This window comes from Podarcis melisellensis (genome assembly GCF_964234715.1).
Source record: "Podarcis melisellensis genome assembly, chromosome: 15".
Lineage (NCBI taxonomy): Eukaryota > Metazoa > Chordata > Lepidosauria > Squamata > Lacertidae > Podarcis > Podarcis melisellensis.
The window spans coordinates 18,930,923-18,949,377 of record NC_138532.1 but is presented as its reverse complement, the minus strand read 5'-3'; the positions used below and the strand labels follow the sequence as shown (position 1 = coordinate 18,949,377).

The following is an 18,455-nucleotide window of genomic DNA, read 5'->3' as shown; positions in this document are numbered from 1 at the left end:
ATCTCGGTCAACGTTGCTCAATACAGGTTCTAGGCTGATCCCTTCTGAATGACCCCTGGCAAAGTATGCCAGGACATCCCTGGCACTGCATTGAGCTGATGAGCTTTCCTGGCTTGCATTTCTGAGCAAAGGTTGCATGTGTGAACAACCCTAGGTCCTAATAGAAGTTTTTTTTCCATAGTGGGGCTAGGCAGGCTGCTCCATTCCATATACTCAGAGCTGTCAACATATGTATCCACTCTTAACACAGCAATGATTCTTAAGCATAGGAAATGTTTTAAATGTTTACACATTTTGTTCTCTGCATACATGTGTGTCTGTTAGCATTTTAGTGGACATTTCAAGCCCCTCAAGCCAAATGGACGAAAAAGAGCTGCTGGATTTATTCAGGAAGGTTTTTTTGTTTTGGTTTTTTTGCAAAGGGGTTTCTTTTTCTGCACTCTACTTCCATCCCCAAGAAAACAAACACTTGTTGTTTTCACTTCAACAATTTGCGTGACTTCTCTTCTCATACCTATGTTTCTTGGAGAGGTGAGGAGATGGGACACCCAAGAGGAAAGGTTCCTTATCACTTTCTGAATTTCTGCATGCACAGATGTGCAGCTACGAAGTGCATGTGACCTGCAGTGTCCTTGCTATTTTACACCCACTATACCTCCCCGCCCCCTGCACACAATCTTTTTGAGGACAGGTGTGGTACGACAGCATATTATTCCATCTTGGGTATTGCGGAAGCCATAGTGTTGTCACAACAACATTACATCACTCTGCATCACCACCATGGCACTCCAGGGATTGTGAACTCACAGCAATTACCTGCCTCACCCAATTTTGACACACTCTTAGGGATGTGGGATACATTGTTCATTCATTTTGCATTTTAAGGCAAATACCTAGTCCATACTTCTCAGTCCAATGAATGAACCGAAACACAAATACACTTCTCCAAATGTTGCGATGCAGTTTTCTAACCAAAAGGTGTGCACAAACATGCAAATATTAATGAAAATAACATACAAAGCTACATCCTGTAAGGGGAAATTACTTGCAAAAATCTGTATATTAGGGGAAATTGTGTACAAAAATGCATATGTTAGAAGAAATGCTCACAAAAAAATGCATCTGAATTTACATGTGACGGTCCTGCAGGAAAAAAATCCAAATTGATGTGGACATTTGGTAAACTGAGAATGCTGGAAAAATGAGAAACTGGGAGACAGCTAAATTGGAATATTTCCCCATTCTTACAGCCTCGGCTCCACATTACAACTGTGGTTGAATTGCCTTCATGGTTCAAAGGTAGCTTAGTACTATCAGCTCACTATGACTGATGGGTCCAAAAAGGCTTGTGGAAGTTGGGAACCCTCCTGTACCCACAGATTTGGAGGGCGGACCATAGACCACTTGCCACATAAGGGAAGTAGTGAGATTTCTGTGTCTCATTTCATATTGATGGATATAAAGTCAGAGAGAAGTGTTGGGTAAATACTTCAGCCTTCCTTTTGCAGATTCAGGCATGGGCAGAATGGGCCTTTTAAAAAGTATCACATAGACCTTTTCAAGAGCTGTTCAACAGTGGAATGGACTCCCTTGATATGTGGTGAACTCTGCTTAACTGGAGATTTTTAAGCAGAGGTTGGATGGCCAGCTGTCATGAATGCTTTAGTTGAGATTCCTGCATTGCAGGGAGTTGAACTAGATGACCCACAGAGTCCCTTTCAACTCTACAATTCGACGATAAGTAAATCTTCTCACCTCCCAACAGTCCAGTGACATGATTGGCCACAGCTACACTGAACAGGAAAATGAATGGCAGTTGGGCTCCGCCAGAAATATTTGTGATGGATTGTGCCCTGTGATCTGTTAGACCCACATGGCAGTGGGGGGTGGGTCAGAGCCAAAGTGTGGTAGAGCAATGGATGTGGCTCTTTGTCCAGTAGAATACATTCCAGCCATACAGAAGTCAATGGTTTCTACATACCCACAAACACCTTATACACCTCTCCATCTGCCATCCAGGCAAACAACAGGTATTTTAACATTTCAAGAGCACAGTTCTGCCCGGCATAAGCAGTCAAAGAGGGTGCAGGGCAGGGCCTGTGGAGGAGGTACAGCCTGGACAGAGTCTTGAAGGCTGGATATAGAGGTGTTTGGAGGGCTGCGTTTGGCACCCAGGCCAGAGGTTCCCCACTTCTGTAGAATTACTGCATGGCATATACAGGCATATTTAAAAAGGAGATGGGCCATTTGCCAGCCCACTGCTCATGGAGCAAGCCCAGCTTCTCCTGACTTTGCAATGACAGACATACTTAATGATGATTCAAAGGCTGATTATGTATATGTAATTTGTCCCTATATCATCATGATTCAGGCAAGCTTTCTGACTATTTTTTAACGCAGCAGTCATTTATCTGGATTCTGCCTTATGTCAAGTCACATCATTGGTCTGTCCAGCTCAGTGTTACTCTTGTCAGCAGAACTTTTGGGTTCAGGACTTTCCAGTCCACCCCTGGAGATGTCCAAACCTGGAGGTTTCCGCTGTGGTCCATCATGTGATTTTAAAATCAATTGCTTTAAAAAATGAGAAGATGCCCCTGCAATATGAGGAGTGGGCAGTGACCTTGTGGCATCTCACAATCACACCAATTAGTGCTGTCTAGAGCTGGCTCCTCCTTCTAAAGGGACAAACACAATTTCCCTTGAGCTGAAGTGAAGATAGAATATATGTGCAAAATGCAACTAGTGTGCTTCTGTGGTGGGTTCACTGCTCATTACGTGCATCTATACACTCCTGATATTGGCCATTCAATGGTGAAATGTGTTCGTTTCAAATTTTACATACATAATCCAATCTCAAATTTCAGCCTTCTGCATTTCGTTGTGGTTGTTTTGCTGATCTTAAAAAGTAACAGTTTGGACATTTGGAAGTTGTGTGGCATTGTGTTGCAGCACTCAAAGTTACTTGCAAAGGAATCATAAGGAAGTGGCTATCCTTGGAAATGATATCCCAGTAACCTGTTAAAGGACTGGGTAGTTGCAGAACTGCTTGCAATTGTTGTGATTTGAAAGAAACCACTTCAGGTTGAGGTGCAGATCATTCTGGAAACATTTAGATAGCTGCCTTATGCTGAGTAAGAAGATTGGCCCATCTAGCTCTGTGTTGTCTACATTGACTGAGCATGGCTCTCTATGGTTTCAGAAAACGGGTCTTTCCTAGCCCTGTCAAGACACTTTCTGCTGGAACCCATGGCAGTCCTTCTGCTGTTGGCAGATCAGTACTTCAGTCTTTTGCACTACAGAGAAAGACACTTAACATTGAAGGTCTCTATAAACTTGCACAGGAGAGTACATTCAACATTTTGCCTTGAACATGGTTTTGTGTGGCCCATAATTTGTCCATTGTTTACTACACCCTTGTAGGAACAGGGCCTGTATTCAGAAATCTCAGCCAACTAAGAAGGTTTAAGAAATTGTACATATTCCCCTTTTTCTTTGGGGGATATCAAGGTCCCAATTGGCTCCTAGCCCTCCAATTCATCAGAAGCCAATCTCAATCTTCTAGCGTGGTGGGGTCCACTCTAATCCAAGACACTAGCAGCCTGCCGATCCTGCCTCCTGTCCTCTTCTCCCATGCTTGTTCCTTCCACCCTGTTGCAGATTTCTTTATTTGTTCCAGCTGCTTGTTAAAACGTTCTACATATTTGAGGTGGAGAGCTGCACAATTGTCTCATCTCAAAGGTGGATGCTGAACCAGTGATGCCCCTGTCCAGCTTTTACCTTCATATCCAACTCCAGATGTGCTTCTGTGGTTCCTCAACCGCCTAACACCCAAGGGAGCCAGAAAGGAACATGAGGCACAAAGTGGGACAGGGAGAGAGACCCTAGCAAAATACAGAATGACAATAGGTCAAGCATTCTCTGAAGCTCTGAATTAATGCCCCGCACCAGTTAGTCACAGCACAGAATAACTGTATTTGCTGGATCTGGCTCACAGTCTGTATAGTCTGGGATTGTGTTGCCAGGATAGAGCCAGATACCTCCAAGAATCTGACTAACAGAGTATAATAGTGCTTAGTCCATCCCTGCTGTTTCACCCCCACCACCATAAGTACAGCCTGAGTGCTGGAACAAGCCAAAGCCCCATCTAGTCAAGTATCCTGTTCTCCCAGTGGCCATCCAGATGCCCCATTATTGGAAGTCTGCAATCTTGCTCATGTTTCCCAGGGCCTAGCATTATTATTATATATACATCCCCAAGAGCCGAGGCAGAACATGGCCATTGTGGCTAGTAGCTATTGATAGTGTTCTCCACCACGAATCTGTCTAAACCTCTTTTAAATTCGCCCACGTTGGAGGCCATCACTACAGCATGTGGGTGCAAATCCCATAGTTTAACTAAGTGTGGTGTGAAAAAGTACTTCCTTTTGTCTGCTTTCAATCTTCCAATGTTCAGCTTCGTTGGATGACTGAAGTATACAAGAAGAATTGGGTATGCAAAAGGTATATATACTACTGGACATTGAGGTTTAGTTTAGCATTCATGGTTAATAGCCTTTCCTAAATGTAGCCTTCACGGTTCCAGCTAGCAGGATGTTACTTGTTTCAGAGATCTTCCCCCAAGGCAGGGACCCCTCTGGCATTCACTAAATGCCTCTTCTGTCCCCGTCCCTAGGCCAGAATTAAAGTGCCATATAAGAGTGAATGTGTACCACAGGCATTCAGAATTGCTTCTTTTGGATTTCCCAGATCGGAATTTGAGACGAGGAGAAGGAAAGATTTGACGTCTCTGCTAAAGTTTCTCCTCCAATAGCTGGCAAGAGAGAGAAGACTGTTAACAGCTGAATAATCCATGCGTGAATTTAGAATACATTACAAGAGGGAATGCGTATGGCGCCCCCTCCCTCTCCTTGCAAGAACCAAGGGTGATGAATTTGTTTAATTATGTATCTTGGCAGAGAGCTGATCTGGCTGGCGCAGGCATTCTGCAAAGCGCTTAATGGACTTCTGATGCAAACGTCAGACTTCACCAGCCAAAGCAAAAAAGAGAAGCACAGTGCTTTGACTTTGCTGGGGAGAGACTGTGGTTAATATGGGACTTCTTAATGGAACTTCATATTGACAGGGCAGCAGAGGCTCGGGCTGAGGTGGGGTGATCAGAGCTCTGTACAATGCACATATGCACTGGGGGTTTTTTTTAAAGCACGGTGTGCTTGTGCATATGATTCTAGCAAAATTCCTACTGTGAGAAAGAACTGAGATGCAGTCAGACAATCACATCCAATTTGGCTTTTTTGCACTGCTCCATCAGTGCATGTGTATACCTTGATAACATAGAAGGCCAGAGAGAGAGAGATGACTGGGATATTGCTGCAAACTGCACATGTTTCAGGCCCAAAATTAATTTTAGAATCTCCAAGCGGTGAGATGCATTTCAGAATAAAAACAGGAAAAAGAACAGAACCATGGGGTTAGGAAAGTGGATAGATTTGTAGCGCTTTGGTTGTCTCCTCTTGAACCTCATCTGTAAAACATGATAATAACTGCAAGACACATTAATAAGGGCTGACAAAGACCAATAAAAGCAAGAGCAATCTTACCGCAAAGAGACTCTGTCCTGGTTGGCTGATGTGCAGTGAAAGATGTTATCACCTGTGAAAACTTTGCCTCCATCAGAGCTTTCCAATGTGACATGTTGAGCCCTGGACCAAGGGATAGAGTTTGCACTTCACCATTCCCTAGGCCTTCATTCCAGTCTTGGGTCATAAAAATGTCTGTATTGCTATGGTGGGTTAGATCAGCAGTCTATCTTAGGTTGATACCGTGTTCCCCAATAGTGGTCCCCTGAGTGCCGCAAGCAAGGAATGATGGCTCCTCTCCCAATCACCTTCCTTCCTTGATAGATCCCAGCATTTGGTAGTGTACGATTTTGGAGAGACATGTGATGTGCCTCACCAAGGGGCAGACTGCTAAGGTGACTTGCAGCACATATAGCAAAATGGTCACTTGCTTGTCAACTCTCTCCATTCTGGAGACAGCATGGAGCAAAGAAAGAAAAAGAGATTCCAAATACAATTGTACCTTGGTTTTCAAACAGCTTAGTTCTTGAACATTTTGACTCCTGAACGCCACAAACCCAGAAGTGACTGTTCCAGTTTGCGAACTATTTTTGGAAGCTGAACGTCTGATGGGGCTTCCTGCAGCCAGTCAGAAGCCGCGCTTTGGTTTCTGAACATTTTGGAAGTCAAATGGAATTCCAGAACAGATTCCGTTCGACTTCCAAGGTACGACTGTATAGTTTCCTTTGCAGATTAGGAGCCAATCTGCATGAACAGATTCAGACCCATTGAGGTTAATAGACATGACTAACTTAGGTTCATTAATTTCAGTGTGTCTACCCTGAGCAGAACTTAGTTGACTACAATCCTCCACTTGGATCGTTATGTTAGTATGGATTGCATATGTTAGCATTAGTTACTATTCAGATGCATATTTAACTGATAGCTTAATTAAATAATTCAGAGGGCTAGTTCTTTGCCAGTTTGTTCAACACTTCTGTTACATGTTTGTCTGGGGGCTCATTGTGTTTGTGTACTACACACGACTCTTAAAAGCTTACCCCTCCCTGGTCAGTTACAAGTTTTGGGGTTAAGACTACTAAAATTATGCCTTGTGCATGGTGCTTTTGCATGTTTAGGCCTGGTTTCCCAGGATTAGGGTGTTTCTGGAAAATGAAGGTATTCTTATTTTCTCAAAGAGGGGCTTGATTGCATTGTAGGTAATTCCATCTTTGGCAAGAGGAAATCCCACTTTCTGAGGGGTTAACTGGATTTACTGCTGAGAAATTTGACCAGGTCAACCTCTAGTTTAGTCTTTTTATTTTTTTTCTTCTTCTGGTCAATTCCTGCCCTGTTGCAACATATCAAAGTTAAGAGAAAAGCCGTCTGGCATGAAAACTATTACCAATACGTAGGTGGTCTCCGCACTTTCCCAGTCCAGGGTTCAGAAACTTAAAGGTGGGTTGCTGTGTTACAATGTCCTGTTGTTATTTAGTATTTTGCCCCACTGGTTTGAAAACTACCAAGCTGCATACATAATGAAACAGCAATCAAGGAGAAAGCATTAGTAAATGCAAAGCAGCAAGAAATTAAAAGGCACCACTAAACTACCAATTTTGAAAAGAATAATGTAATAATAATTTTAAGCAGCAGACCCTAATGTCACCACATGTCAAAAGCAGTGGCGGAGGAAGTGGTGTGTGGTAGGTGTTATTACTGGGGTGTGTGTGTGACAAAATGACAAAAAATGAGGTCTTTAAAAAATAATTGAGCTCACGAAACTTTTTGCTCAGTTAACAAACGCAACAAAATGTGGCTGGCACTGGGTGCCACACCACAGGGGCCAGCACTTACCATGGGGCCTGCAGCATGCCCAAGCCACGTGTCTCTCCTGGGAGTGACATGGTGGCTTGAGCGCCTGCAGGCTCTGCGCTGCCTGAAACAGTAGCGTGGAGCTTGCATCTGCCCACCGCCTCTCCCTCAGCCGCCCTACAGCTGAGGGGGAGGCTGTGGAGAGGCTCCATGCAGTGTGCCCCGCCCCCATGGACGGCTCACCCCCCCCCCCCAGCTATGAGATGCATACTGCACCAGGCACCCAAGCAACTAGCTATCCCACTGGTCAAAAGGCAGCTAGTTGAAATAAAAATGTTTCCAACAGCCAGCTAAGTTCTCTTGAGCAGTATTATCTGCAATCTTGGAACATGTAAAATTGTTCTTAGCAAGGGATGATAAACTTAGGGCCTGCTAGACATGGTTGGACTCCAGCTCCCAGCATTTCTGAACTTGAGCATACTAACTGGGGCTGATGGGAGTTGGAGTCCAACAATTTTGGGAGGGTCCCCACAGGCTCTGCAACCCTGTTTTTTGTTATAGGGCCCTTCTTGCATCCTTCTTGTATACACATAAGGTAAAGGATGCCTGGGCTAACTAAGGACACCACTTTGCAGATTGACAACTATATGCCCAGGATAGGTTATTTCTAGAAAGTGTTTGGTTGCATTATATGTCAAGAACAGCAGTGAGGAACCTGTGGTCTTCCAGATGATGTTGAACTACAACTCCCATGTTCCTTGTCCATTGGTCATGCTCACTGGTGCTGATGGGAGTTGTAGCTCAACAACATTTGGACGGCCAAAGGTTCCCCACACCTGGTCAAGAGAAAACCTTATACTGAGAACCAAAGTCCAGCTAAACTCCTATAATTCACTCCACTTGTGAGATGCATGATAGGAGTAAGTTGCCAGCTTCCAACATTGCATTTGAAAATGGAGGGTGGGTTTCAGACTGCGTTGGCTAATAGCCACTAGGTGGCCTCTTAATTGTTCCGAATGCAACTTGCTAAGAGTATTACAGGATTCTTAGCTTCTACATTGCTGGTGCATGTTTTAGGCTATGTCCAAAGAGGGAAATTGAGTGAAGTGCCATTTCTTTTGGATAAATAGAATCTGTTTTATTGGGGGGGGGTTGCAAAAAAAAATTATAATTCTACAAACAGCATCTTTCTCACACACAAACACATGTTGGATTTATTAATGGAGGTGAGGAGGGCAACTGTTTTGCTTTCTAGTGACGACATTTCTCTGTTGGTGAAAAGGGGTGTTCTGGAAGGAAATGAAGTATTCCTCACACCGGCGATGCTTCACCTGCTCAAACAGGAAATTAGATAGAATCATGTCTGTTCTAAAAGAAAAATGTTCATCCCAACTTGCAAACTTCTATGTTTTCTCCCTTTTCTCTCTTGGCCTCTAAAGCTAGCACAAGCCCTACTGCAGGACTGGGCACTGCTGCCATTGTGGGCATCCTCATTGTGGTCTTTGTCCTCCTGCTGGTGGCTGTGGATGTCACCTGCTACTTCTTGAACAAGTGTGGCCTCCTGATGTGCATCGCAGTCAACCTGTGTGGCAAATCCGGTCCTGGGGCAAAAGGCAAGGACATGGAAGAGGGCAAGGCTGCCTTCTCGTGAGTAATTTTGTTTTCATTATACATACATAAATATAGTTGCATTTACATTGCACATTGCTCCAAGAAAGAAATGGAATGGACAATTGTATGCACTTCCTATCATGAGAAAGTCCCTCCTTTCTCCCATCTACCCCTCCCATAGTAAGATGGTAAAAGCTGCAGGGGATCTTTCGCAGTCCTGCTAGCTGATATTTTTTAAACAGGGAGGTGCTGGGGATTGAACTAACCCTGCTTCCTTTCCTCCCTTACAGGAAAGATGAATCAAAAGAGCCCATTGTGGAAGTGCGGACAGAGGAGGAACGGACCCCGAACCACGACGGAGGGAAACACACGGAACCTAATGAAACCACGCCGCTAACGGAGCCAGAGTATGTTGTGAATGTAGAAGCCCCCCTGGTGTGTCCTTGAAGAGGAGAGGGGAGCAGAGCCCCTCTTTAGGCTCCATTGTGTGAAAGACAACTCTGTGTATTTAAGAGAGAGGGGGGGCGAGAGAGAGAGAGAGAGAGAGAGAGAGAGAGAGAGAGAGAGCGCTAGCTCATTCACATGGAGTGAGAACTAGGGGGAAGGAAGGCTGAGCAATCCTGAGGAAATGGTGGATAGGAGTAATAATAATATGTTTCCAAAGAGAAGAAAAGCTCTCATGGCACCTTAAAAACTTTATTGTGGCAAAGCTTTTGTGGACTATCAAATTTCTGAAGCATTATTCTCAGTTGGCAGTTTTATATTGGGCTGTGGCGGCGGTGGAGGAATGGAATGTGAAAGTTGGGATTAAATGGCAATGAAATGCATGAAGTACAGCGGCTGACCATTCCCAAAGGAGGAGTCAAAAAGTTTGTTCAGGCAGATTTGCATCTTTGGAGGATGTGCTGTGAATCTCATTGTGAGCCAGAAAGGGTCAAGCAGGGCTTTTTTTCAGCCGGAACTCACCAGAACTGAGTTCCGGTACCTCTTAGGTACATTCCGGCACCTATTTAGGTTGGGACTGTTTGCCAGCAGGTGGCATGGCACCTGGGGCTGTGTGTCGTGACCATCGGCTTGCTGCAGTGATCATGTTGGCACAGTGATTGTGGCTGTGTGCCAGAAGTGGAGGTTGGCAGCAGTGTCGCCAAAAGTGGCAGCTGGGGCGAAGAAGAGAAGGTGGGTGCTCCCCATACTTGCTCAGCAAGTTCCACCACCTCTTTTTCTAGAAAAAAAGCCCAGGGTCAAGGCAGGTGCTCTCTTCAAACAGCCTCCTCTGATACCAAGAATGTGCCCCCTTATTCTTCAGGGTCTCCCTAATATGATTAGCCTCGCGTCCAAAGGCTCGGTGCTCTTCTTGCCTCCATGTCTTCCTTCTTCCTTCTCTTTGTGTGTTAAATAACCGCATGTTGTTTCTGCAGTTGCATTGACTCACCCAGCCGCCTGCTGCTTTCATGGCTTTCATTGTCTTGTTTCTCTCTTTTCTTTCCCCCCCTCCCCCCGCCTTTTACTTCCTTTCACCCCCACAGGCACCCTGCCGACACCACGGCAGCCACCGAGGATATGATGCCATCTGTCACCACAGTCACCACTAACTCTGACACTATCACTGAAACCTTTGCCACTGCTCAGAATAGCCCCACCAGTGAGACTACCACCCTCACCTCCAGCATCACTCTGCCGGCCACACCCATGCCCGACTCCAATTCCGTGGCTCCCAATCAGGGGACGCCTTCGAAAGCGGCCTCGGCATCTTCGCCCCCACCCACCTCCACGCCTAAAGTGGCTCCCCTGGTTGACCTCAGCGACACTCCTACTTCCACCCCGGCCACTAGCAACTTGTCGTCCGGCGTCCTGACCAACCAAGGGGCAGTGCTGAGCCCCAGCTCCACCACAAAAGCGCCCGAGGCTCCCAAGGGCTCTGCTGCTGCCAGCAAATCCCCTGCCCCACAGCCCCCAAACCCCGCTAGCTCTCCAGCCTCTTCAGAGCCAAAGCAGGAGGCCTCCAGCGCCAAAAGTCCAGAAAAGGAAGCCACGCAGCCCAGCGCGGCGAAGACTCTGACAGAGGCGGCCAAGAATGCCGTGAACCAGAAAGGCGAGGCTGCCACGGGGGGCACCACAAATGCTACTCAGAATGAGGACTTTAAAATGGACGAAGGGACCTTCAAGACCCCAGACATTGATCTTGCCAAGGATGTTTTTGCCGCCTTGGGCACGGCGGCTCCTGCCACTGCACCTGCAGGCCAAGCAGCTTCCTCCGGCCCGGAGAGTTCTGCATCGGCAGCGCCTGCAAAGACAGAGTATGCCTCCCCGCTTTAAACCCTGCTTGTTCGTGTGCTGTGTCTCTTGTCCGTGCTGTGCCGTGCTTTTTGCTCCACTTCTGTGTGTGTGTTATGAATTAACCTGGCTCTTTCTCTAAGCAAGCTAACCTGTCTATTTAACCAACCAACCATAACAGAAAGTTTAGAATCCAGGTGTCTTTGGGCCTGTGATCAAGCAGTAGTCTCCAGATTCTGTTGTTATAAGCTCCCTTCCTCATCTCCTAAGTTATCTCAACAGCTCCATCGGATTCCAGCTTAGGGGATTCAGTTGGAAGGTACCCAGGATGGAGTCACCTTTAGCTTCTAAGAAGCAAATTGTTTGCTACAACTTGTCACGGGATAATAATTTTGCTGCCAAATGGCATCTACAAATAAGGGATGGACGTGAGGGTAGTCTATTTTGCAAGGTTACAGCTGGAAGGCCTTAACATTTGGATATTTAGAAGAGATGACTTTCCTCTAAGTGGAAGATTCTGTCATAGGGGTGGGTAACCTGTGGCCCTCCAGATGTTGTTGGACTCTTTAACTCCCATCAGCTGCACCTAGTATAGCCAATGGAGCTGTACCCTAACAAAATCTGGAGAGCCATGGGTTCCCACATCTCTGTCAACCGGGTATGTGTTAAGCTTTCTTCCGCCTTTTCCCTGGAGCAAAGTAGCCAGCATGATTGAACCAGGCAACGCTAGAGGATAATAATGGAGAGGATTGCTTGGGCCCCGGTTTTAAGGTGGAGAAGTTCCTGTACAACATGCCAGTGTGGCTGGATTCCTCACTTGGTTCTAGTTGCAGCAGAGGGGTAAAACATGGTTCACATGGAGGAGTGAAAAAGGACCAGTGGGCTTCAGAACCCTTCCAGTTTCATTTTGAGGCCTTAGGAAACCTTAAATCACATATTCAATTAAACATGAGAAGCACAGTTCCCAAAATTTCAGAAACTGAAATGGCAGCCTTATTTTTATCAAGAAACCATTTTTCGGACAAAACCCAGGCCATGAGTATCAGTCACCCAAGGGCTTGCCATGTGTCTCTGAAGGTATATCTGTTGTTGGGGATTGTGTTGAGAACATTCTAATTCTATTGCTAATAGTATTTTAGTATTGTTGGACATTTATACATTTCATAAATGGTTGAGAATATTCTTTTTTGTCAGCACACAAATAGTATAAGGGGTAAGAAGTTTAAAACTTCCAAATGAAGCAATTTGTGACATTTCAATCCATGTATTAGTATATATAGTTAGCTTAAAAATGCAAACCAAGGGACCTTTCTCCTGCAACCCAAGACTTGCTAGGTGGTTGTGTTTTGCAGTCAACTGGCTGAGGCAAAGAAATTGGGGGGGGGGGGGAGAGCGCTTGCATCCTGCTTTTTTGTCGCAGTCTTGAGAAGCATAAACTCTAGCATGGAGGGCTTCTCCTTTCTCAGGCACCAAGTTTTGTTGAAAGGGCAGCTACCAGCCTTCGTTTAATCCACAATATTTGGTGACTTTCCCAACAGGAAAACCCCCGTAGATGAAAAGTCTGCAATTCAAGCCACAGAAGCCAAGACAGCCCCCGCAGCAGAAGTCAAGACGGTACCCAATGAAGCCACACAAACAAATGAAAACGAGAGCAAAGCATGATGGGCAACTGAGCCGAAACAAAACAAAACAAAAAAATTTAAAAAATTGACAGAACAAACAACTTCACCTGAGCATTTAAAACACACAACACACATCTCATCCCTCTAATGTCTTTGCCTTTTTTAAAAAGAAAACAGACAAAAAAAATGCATACAATGGGGGAATTGTGGTGGTTTTTTTTTTTTTTTAGGTTTGTAGGAAGAATTTTACTTTATGTGCACTTGCTTTTAAGAAACAAAATGTTTTACTTCTTCTACAAGGATAAGCCCATAACCCCACTAGGATACCAGGGCCCTTGCGAAATATCCATGCAGAGTTAACAAAACAAAAAACCCAACTGCAGCATGTTTAGGAGATTCAGAACAGAATTAGGAAGCCAGACTTGGCTCTGCCAGGCTGAGCAGACTGGGGTGGCCAGTCGCAGATCGTTTATTTTTATACTTTTCAGCCGAGTTGAGAAAAACCTGTAAACTCTTTGAAGTAAGTTATCTCCTCCCCATTTTATTTTTTATTTGGTTCACTTTGAATTTGTCCTGTACGCAAAGTGTGTTTTCCCTTCCTGACTGAATTCTGTTCTCCTTTCTAAAGGGGCAATCCCCCATCAGCGACTGTTGCGCAGAGCCTTCTGGAACAAACGGGAAGTGTGCAGGGTACCCGTGGATGTTCATTTAAATGGGGCTTGCGTGGAAGACGTTTTTGGCCGATTGCGCCCCCTTTTGGTACAGGTGATAATTCCAACGTGTTTCATTTTAGGAAGAATGCCTTTGGGCAGTTTTGGAGTTTTATCTTTCAAAGTGCAGTATTCCTTGTTTTGTTTTTTGTTTAATTTGGTTTTGCCAACTTTATTTTCTTCCAGTGTTTACAGTCGACAAAACGTTTTTTAAAACTTTTGTTGTGTTTAAATGTCTATGTAAAATAGCTGCCTTTTTTTAAAGAGAGATTGAGAGAGAGAGAGAGAGACTGAGAGAGAGAGAAAGTAAAAACAGGCTATATAGATAGTAGGTTGATCAGCATGCTTGCTTTGCAAAGGGAGACATTTTGAAATAATGGATGTTTACAGTAGGTGTTTCCCCTTTTGTCTTTTCTTTTTTAATTATTATCATTTTTTATTTCTTACTGGAGTAAGAAAAATAAGCAAACCCTTACCCTTTTCCTCCGTTTTATACAAATGGGCCACGTAAAGTCCAATCAGTGTCCTGCTTCAGGGTACCCTACTGATGAGCATGAGTTTAACTTTAAGTGTGTGGATAGAGGAGTGAAGTTCTGAAAAGCATCAGCATAATATCTTCAATTTAGGACACTGGGAAAGGTGGCTTTGTTGGTGCACGGTCCAAGTACAGCTGGTTAGGGTGTAAGAAGTGTAAGTCGTTCCATCTTCAAGAATGAATATCTTATGCTGCAAACCTGAGTCTCAAAAATGCTTCCTCTCAAACGAATAGGTTAGAATTTGCTTTTGATGGAAATCATATTTCCAGGGTGTTTTTAGGACCAGGCTGCTGGGCCACGATGGTTCAGCTCCAGGCAGCTCCAAATCTCTCACTAGGATCAAATCTCAAGGTCAGAATGGTTCCCCATTTGCTTTGATTGGCTGAAGATTTGATAGGTTCATGGCTCCCCCTCTGCTTTGATTGGCTTAGTCCAATTTGACAGGGTCCACCCCAATTCCTGTCCATGGAATATGAGACCTTTAATGTCCAAAGCTTCATTGCATTACACATGTGCCCAAAGGCTTAAATGTGTAGTGCAAGATTGGAGGATCGATTATGTGCAAAGCTGTTCGCTTTTCAACACGTTTCCCCTTTGAGAGAAAAGTCACTGGCTTGAACTTCAGCACTTGCTCAGTGGTGGTGCGGAGTCAGGGTCAAAACTGAATACAGGAAGTAAGTTATTTTTCTTTTTCTTATTCTAAGGCATTATCTCCCCTTTCCTCTCCAGGAATCCCCCCCCTAAGGTTAGTTAAGCCAAAGGGGAGGTTGTATAGTTAAGGGCGGGTCTCAGAAGGTAAGTTTTAAAAATTACCCACTCTCCCTCCTTATTTAAGATATATTGCTGCAGATACGGCTTCCTTTCAGCCTACACAATGTTTAAAATGTAGTGAAGCTCACCACTTACGGGTGTTTGGCATAATTTTGTAGAGGAGGCAAGGTGGAGGTAATCTACTAAGTACCATTGCTGTGCAATCCTGATTCAAAAAGCCCATTGAAAGGAATTCAGTTTCCATAATCACACCCTGATCCAAAGCTTCATGTGGCTCTGATGCACTCAAAAAACTCAATAAAGGCAGAGGGTATCCCATTCAGTTCAGCTGAATGCAACAGAGGGTGTACCCTCGAGAGCTTTCAAAGATAATGAAATGAGCAGGATCCTGGTCTCTGCACATGCAACAAAATACATGGATGGAGGCAGTCTTTTATCCATTTCTGGCAAAAGTCACCAATGGTCTGCTGGAAAAGTAGGACCACTGCCCCCATCCTCCAGTTTCTGATTCTACAAAGTTGTTAGGAAATATTCAAATATTCAAGGGTTTTTGTTGTTGTTTTTAAGAGAGAGAGAGAGAATATGCATCAAGTAATCTGATCTGGGAGGTTTGATCTGATATTTAAGTTGATTTCTGAAGCACTTAATGATCTTAACTTTTCTTACCTGAATATTCATATTCAGCATTTTTGCCCCATTGCTCACATACCACGGAATGAAACTTAGGTCCCCCTTGTTCTATTCAGGATCACACCCAGAATTTACAGAGTTCATGCAGTGGTCTTGTGCTTAAAGTTGTGACTTTGCTGCTTTTTAAAATAAATAAATGTACAAACAGGGATGTGGGTAAAAAGGATGTAGAGGTGAAGGAGACCAGCCCTTTGTATAGAACCATCTTTTTTCCATTTTTTAAAAAAGAATTTCATTAGATCTGCAAGCTTGTGCACTGTGGGTGCGTGAATATCTTAGTGTGAAATGTGTTTTTTGTCATAGTATCAAAAAAATTAAAATCAGAAAGAAAGAAAACCTTCCACATTGTTTGGGTGTGGAAGGTGTAGCGGGAATAGTTTGGGGTGATCGAGAAAAATTCCAAATGATGAAACCCCAATTTCAGGATACATAAAACGAAGAGAATACAACTGTTCTGGACTGAAGAAAAGTAGCCTTGAAATCAAGATTTCCATGACCTAGTACCCTCCACATATTTTTGGGCTACACCTCCCATCATCCTTGACTGGGGCTGATGGGAATAAAGAGCCCAAACCTTTCGGAGGCCACCAGGCTGGGAAAGGTTGCTTTAAATATATATATATATATAACCTGCAAAATTGAATGTGATCTATAGCATTCCTTTGCGCTAAGGTCAATGGGGGGGGCAAAGGAAGGGAGGGAGGAGGTGGCAGTGGGGGGAGACTGCAGTCCAGCCTAAGCAAAATGAAGCCACGCCTTTTGATATAATAATCTCATGTGCGCAGTCCGTCAATGTGGCATCTCTCAGTTATCATCCCCAACTGTGAAAAACCAAGAGTCTTTGTCATTTTGCTAAATGTGGGGGCAGGGTGGGGGCTGCTTTCTTGTTGTTTTTGTTTTTTCTCTTCAGCTCATGGGGGTGGAAATGGAGGCTTCCTTTATATCGATGCGCGTGCACCCAGCGCCTGTGGCGTCCGAGCCTCTACTGCGTGCCTGGGTGGGGGACTTGTTTATGAAGGTATAAAGTGGGGAGGGGAACTCTAGCCCTTCGAGGAATTTCTTTTGTTAAAGGGTGTAAATATACCCCCCCGGTAATGTTCTCATATGGACTTTTTTTCCTCCCCAGAGGGAACTGAATAGGCAGGGATTTATTGTTCGGAAGATAGCAAGAATGGCGTCCCTTGGTCCCTGAAGGTCGGCCATTGTGAGGGCCTGCAAAATACTGTCGCCAACCAACTCTTGCCTCATACCTCATATGTTATATTTCCCACTAAGCGACGAGTGGCTAACGGGAGGCTTATGCTACCATAATCTGCCAGCAGCCTCTCCAAGTGGAGCCCACACAGGCAAAGTGGGCTGTGAGTCTCCTGAGGGGACGTAAATCTTTCAAAGCTTGGCTAGGGTAGCCTTGCTGTGGGTGAGCATTTTTCAAGCCTGGCTGCCATCTTGAGGCCTGAGCTGAAGCCCACTCAACATCCCTGGAAAGATTCCTATGGCTTTCAAAGGGCTTTGATGTCAGCTGAGCCTTCCTGAGCAAGAGCAAAGCCTCACAAATTCCCTCACGAACCGACCAAGATGGCCGCCATTTTTGCCCTCTTTCCCCTCACCAGGCAGGCATTTCTCAGCATGGTTGAGACCACGGCTGCTTCATTAAGAGCTCTTTGGCAGGGGAGCATTTCCACTTTGCATCGGCAGCCCTCCTTCCTGTCCCAGAGCTCTTTGTGAAGCAGACTTTTATGTCTTGGTGAGGGGAATGGCGTTCAGTATCTCTCTGCCTATTCACTCTTGCCAATATGTTGTTCGTTCCTCCTTTGGCAGCGAAAGAGTTTTGTTTTAAATTTAGAAGCAACATTCTCTCTTATGAATTTTTAAAGGTGTCTTCACATTAATTTTATTTTTATACCTGTTTATTTTATTTTTCGAGCAGACACAGACCTTTGAATAGGGACCAACAATACACTGTTTACGATGTGCATATTTATATATGTATGCGTCATACATATATATCTATATAACCACCCAGCTTCTCGTAGTACAGTAAACATGTATTTCATGCAATGTATTAGGAAAAAATAGCACATTTTCTTGCTTGAGTTTTACCATGAAGTCTTTTTTTAAAACAACAACAACAGCTGTGTGGGTTTTATTTTATTTCTCCCTCTTTTTCTGTGGATGTCTTCAGACCCCTGGGGGTTCACTTAGGCAATGGTGATAGTGGTTCTCAGTCCTCCATTCACATCCCTACCCAGCATTCCCTGTTTTAGGGGCCTTCTCTCTTGTTATAAAAAACAAAACAAAAGACAAAAAACTTTTTACCGAGTGAAACATGGAATACCACCTTTATTTCCATTCTCACCAATGTAAATACTGATACTAACGGAGAATTTTGACTTTGCATTCTGTCAGAATACTTGTGTTCAAATAAAAATTACCAAAAAAAAAAGTTTTTACATTGTCTAGCCCTCTGTTGTGTTTATATCGGCGGCAGCTTTGTGAAGCTTGTAAGCAGGATTTTTGCATTTTACCAGCAAATGATAGCTGGAAATATTGTAGGTATGCAGAAAGTCTCAGGTTCGATCCCTAGCAATCTCTCTACCCGCCTTCCATAGCCAGAATAGAGTTAAGATATTGCTGGATTACACCTCCAATCCTTCCAGATCTCTAGTATAGGTTCCATGGCGCTTTGATGCTTTCCAAAGTATGTTTTCCAACTGATGGCCCAGGTGGCATGGAAGCAGGATTTCTTTTCTGACAGGCTCCTTCTCCTTATTAAGAGAGTCATCTTGACTTTCTTGACAGTGGTTTTTGATGGTCTAGACACATAGACTGAGATGGGAAGGGTAATTCAGACATCCATCTTCCTCACGTCACTTA

General features: G+C 44.4%; 1 protein-coding gene across 7 annotated transcripts in view; it reads left to right on the top strand.

Annotated features, from left to right (window-relative positions):
• Positions 1 to 18,031, top strand: part of NCAM1 (neural cell adhesion molecule 1) — a 220,744-nt gene extending 202,713 nt beyond the window's left edge. For 4 of the 7 annotated variants that reach the window (XM_081889758.1, XM_081889759.1, XM_081889757.1 and 1 more), the window contains 4 exons: positions 8,807 to 9,014; positions 9,269 to 9,385; positions 10,505 to 11,275; positions 12,791 to 18,031. In XM_081889758.1, coding sequence (XP_081745884.1) covers positions 8,807 to 9,014; positions 9,269 to 9,385; positions 10,505 to 11,275; positions 12,791 to 12,914 — 1,220 coding nt within the window. In that variant the 3' untranslated portion in view covers positions 12,915 to 18,031. The remainder of the gene's footprint in view (positions 1 to 8,806; positions 9,015 to 9,268; positions 9,386 to 10,504; positions 11,276 to 12,790) is intronic. The other 3 variants (XM_081889761.1, XM_081889762.1, XM_081889763.1) reach the window with 1 other exon arrangement.
• Positions 18,032 to 18,455: the final 424 nt, after the last annotated feature.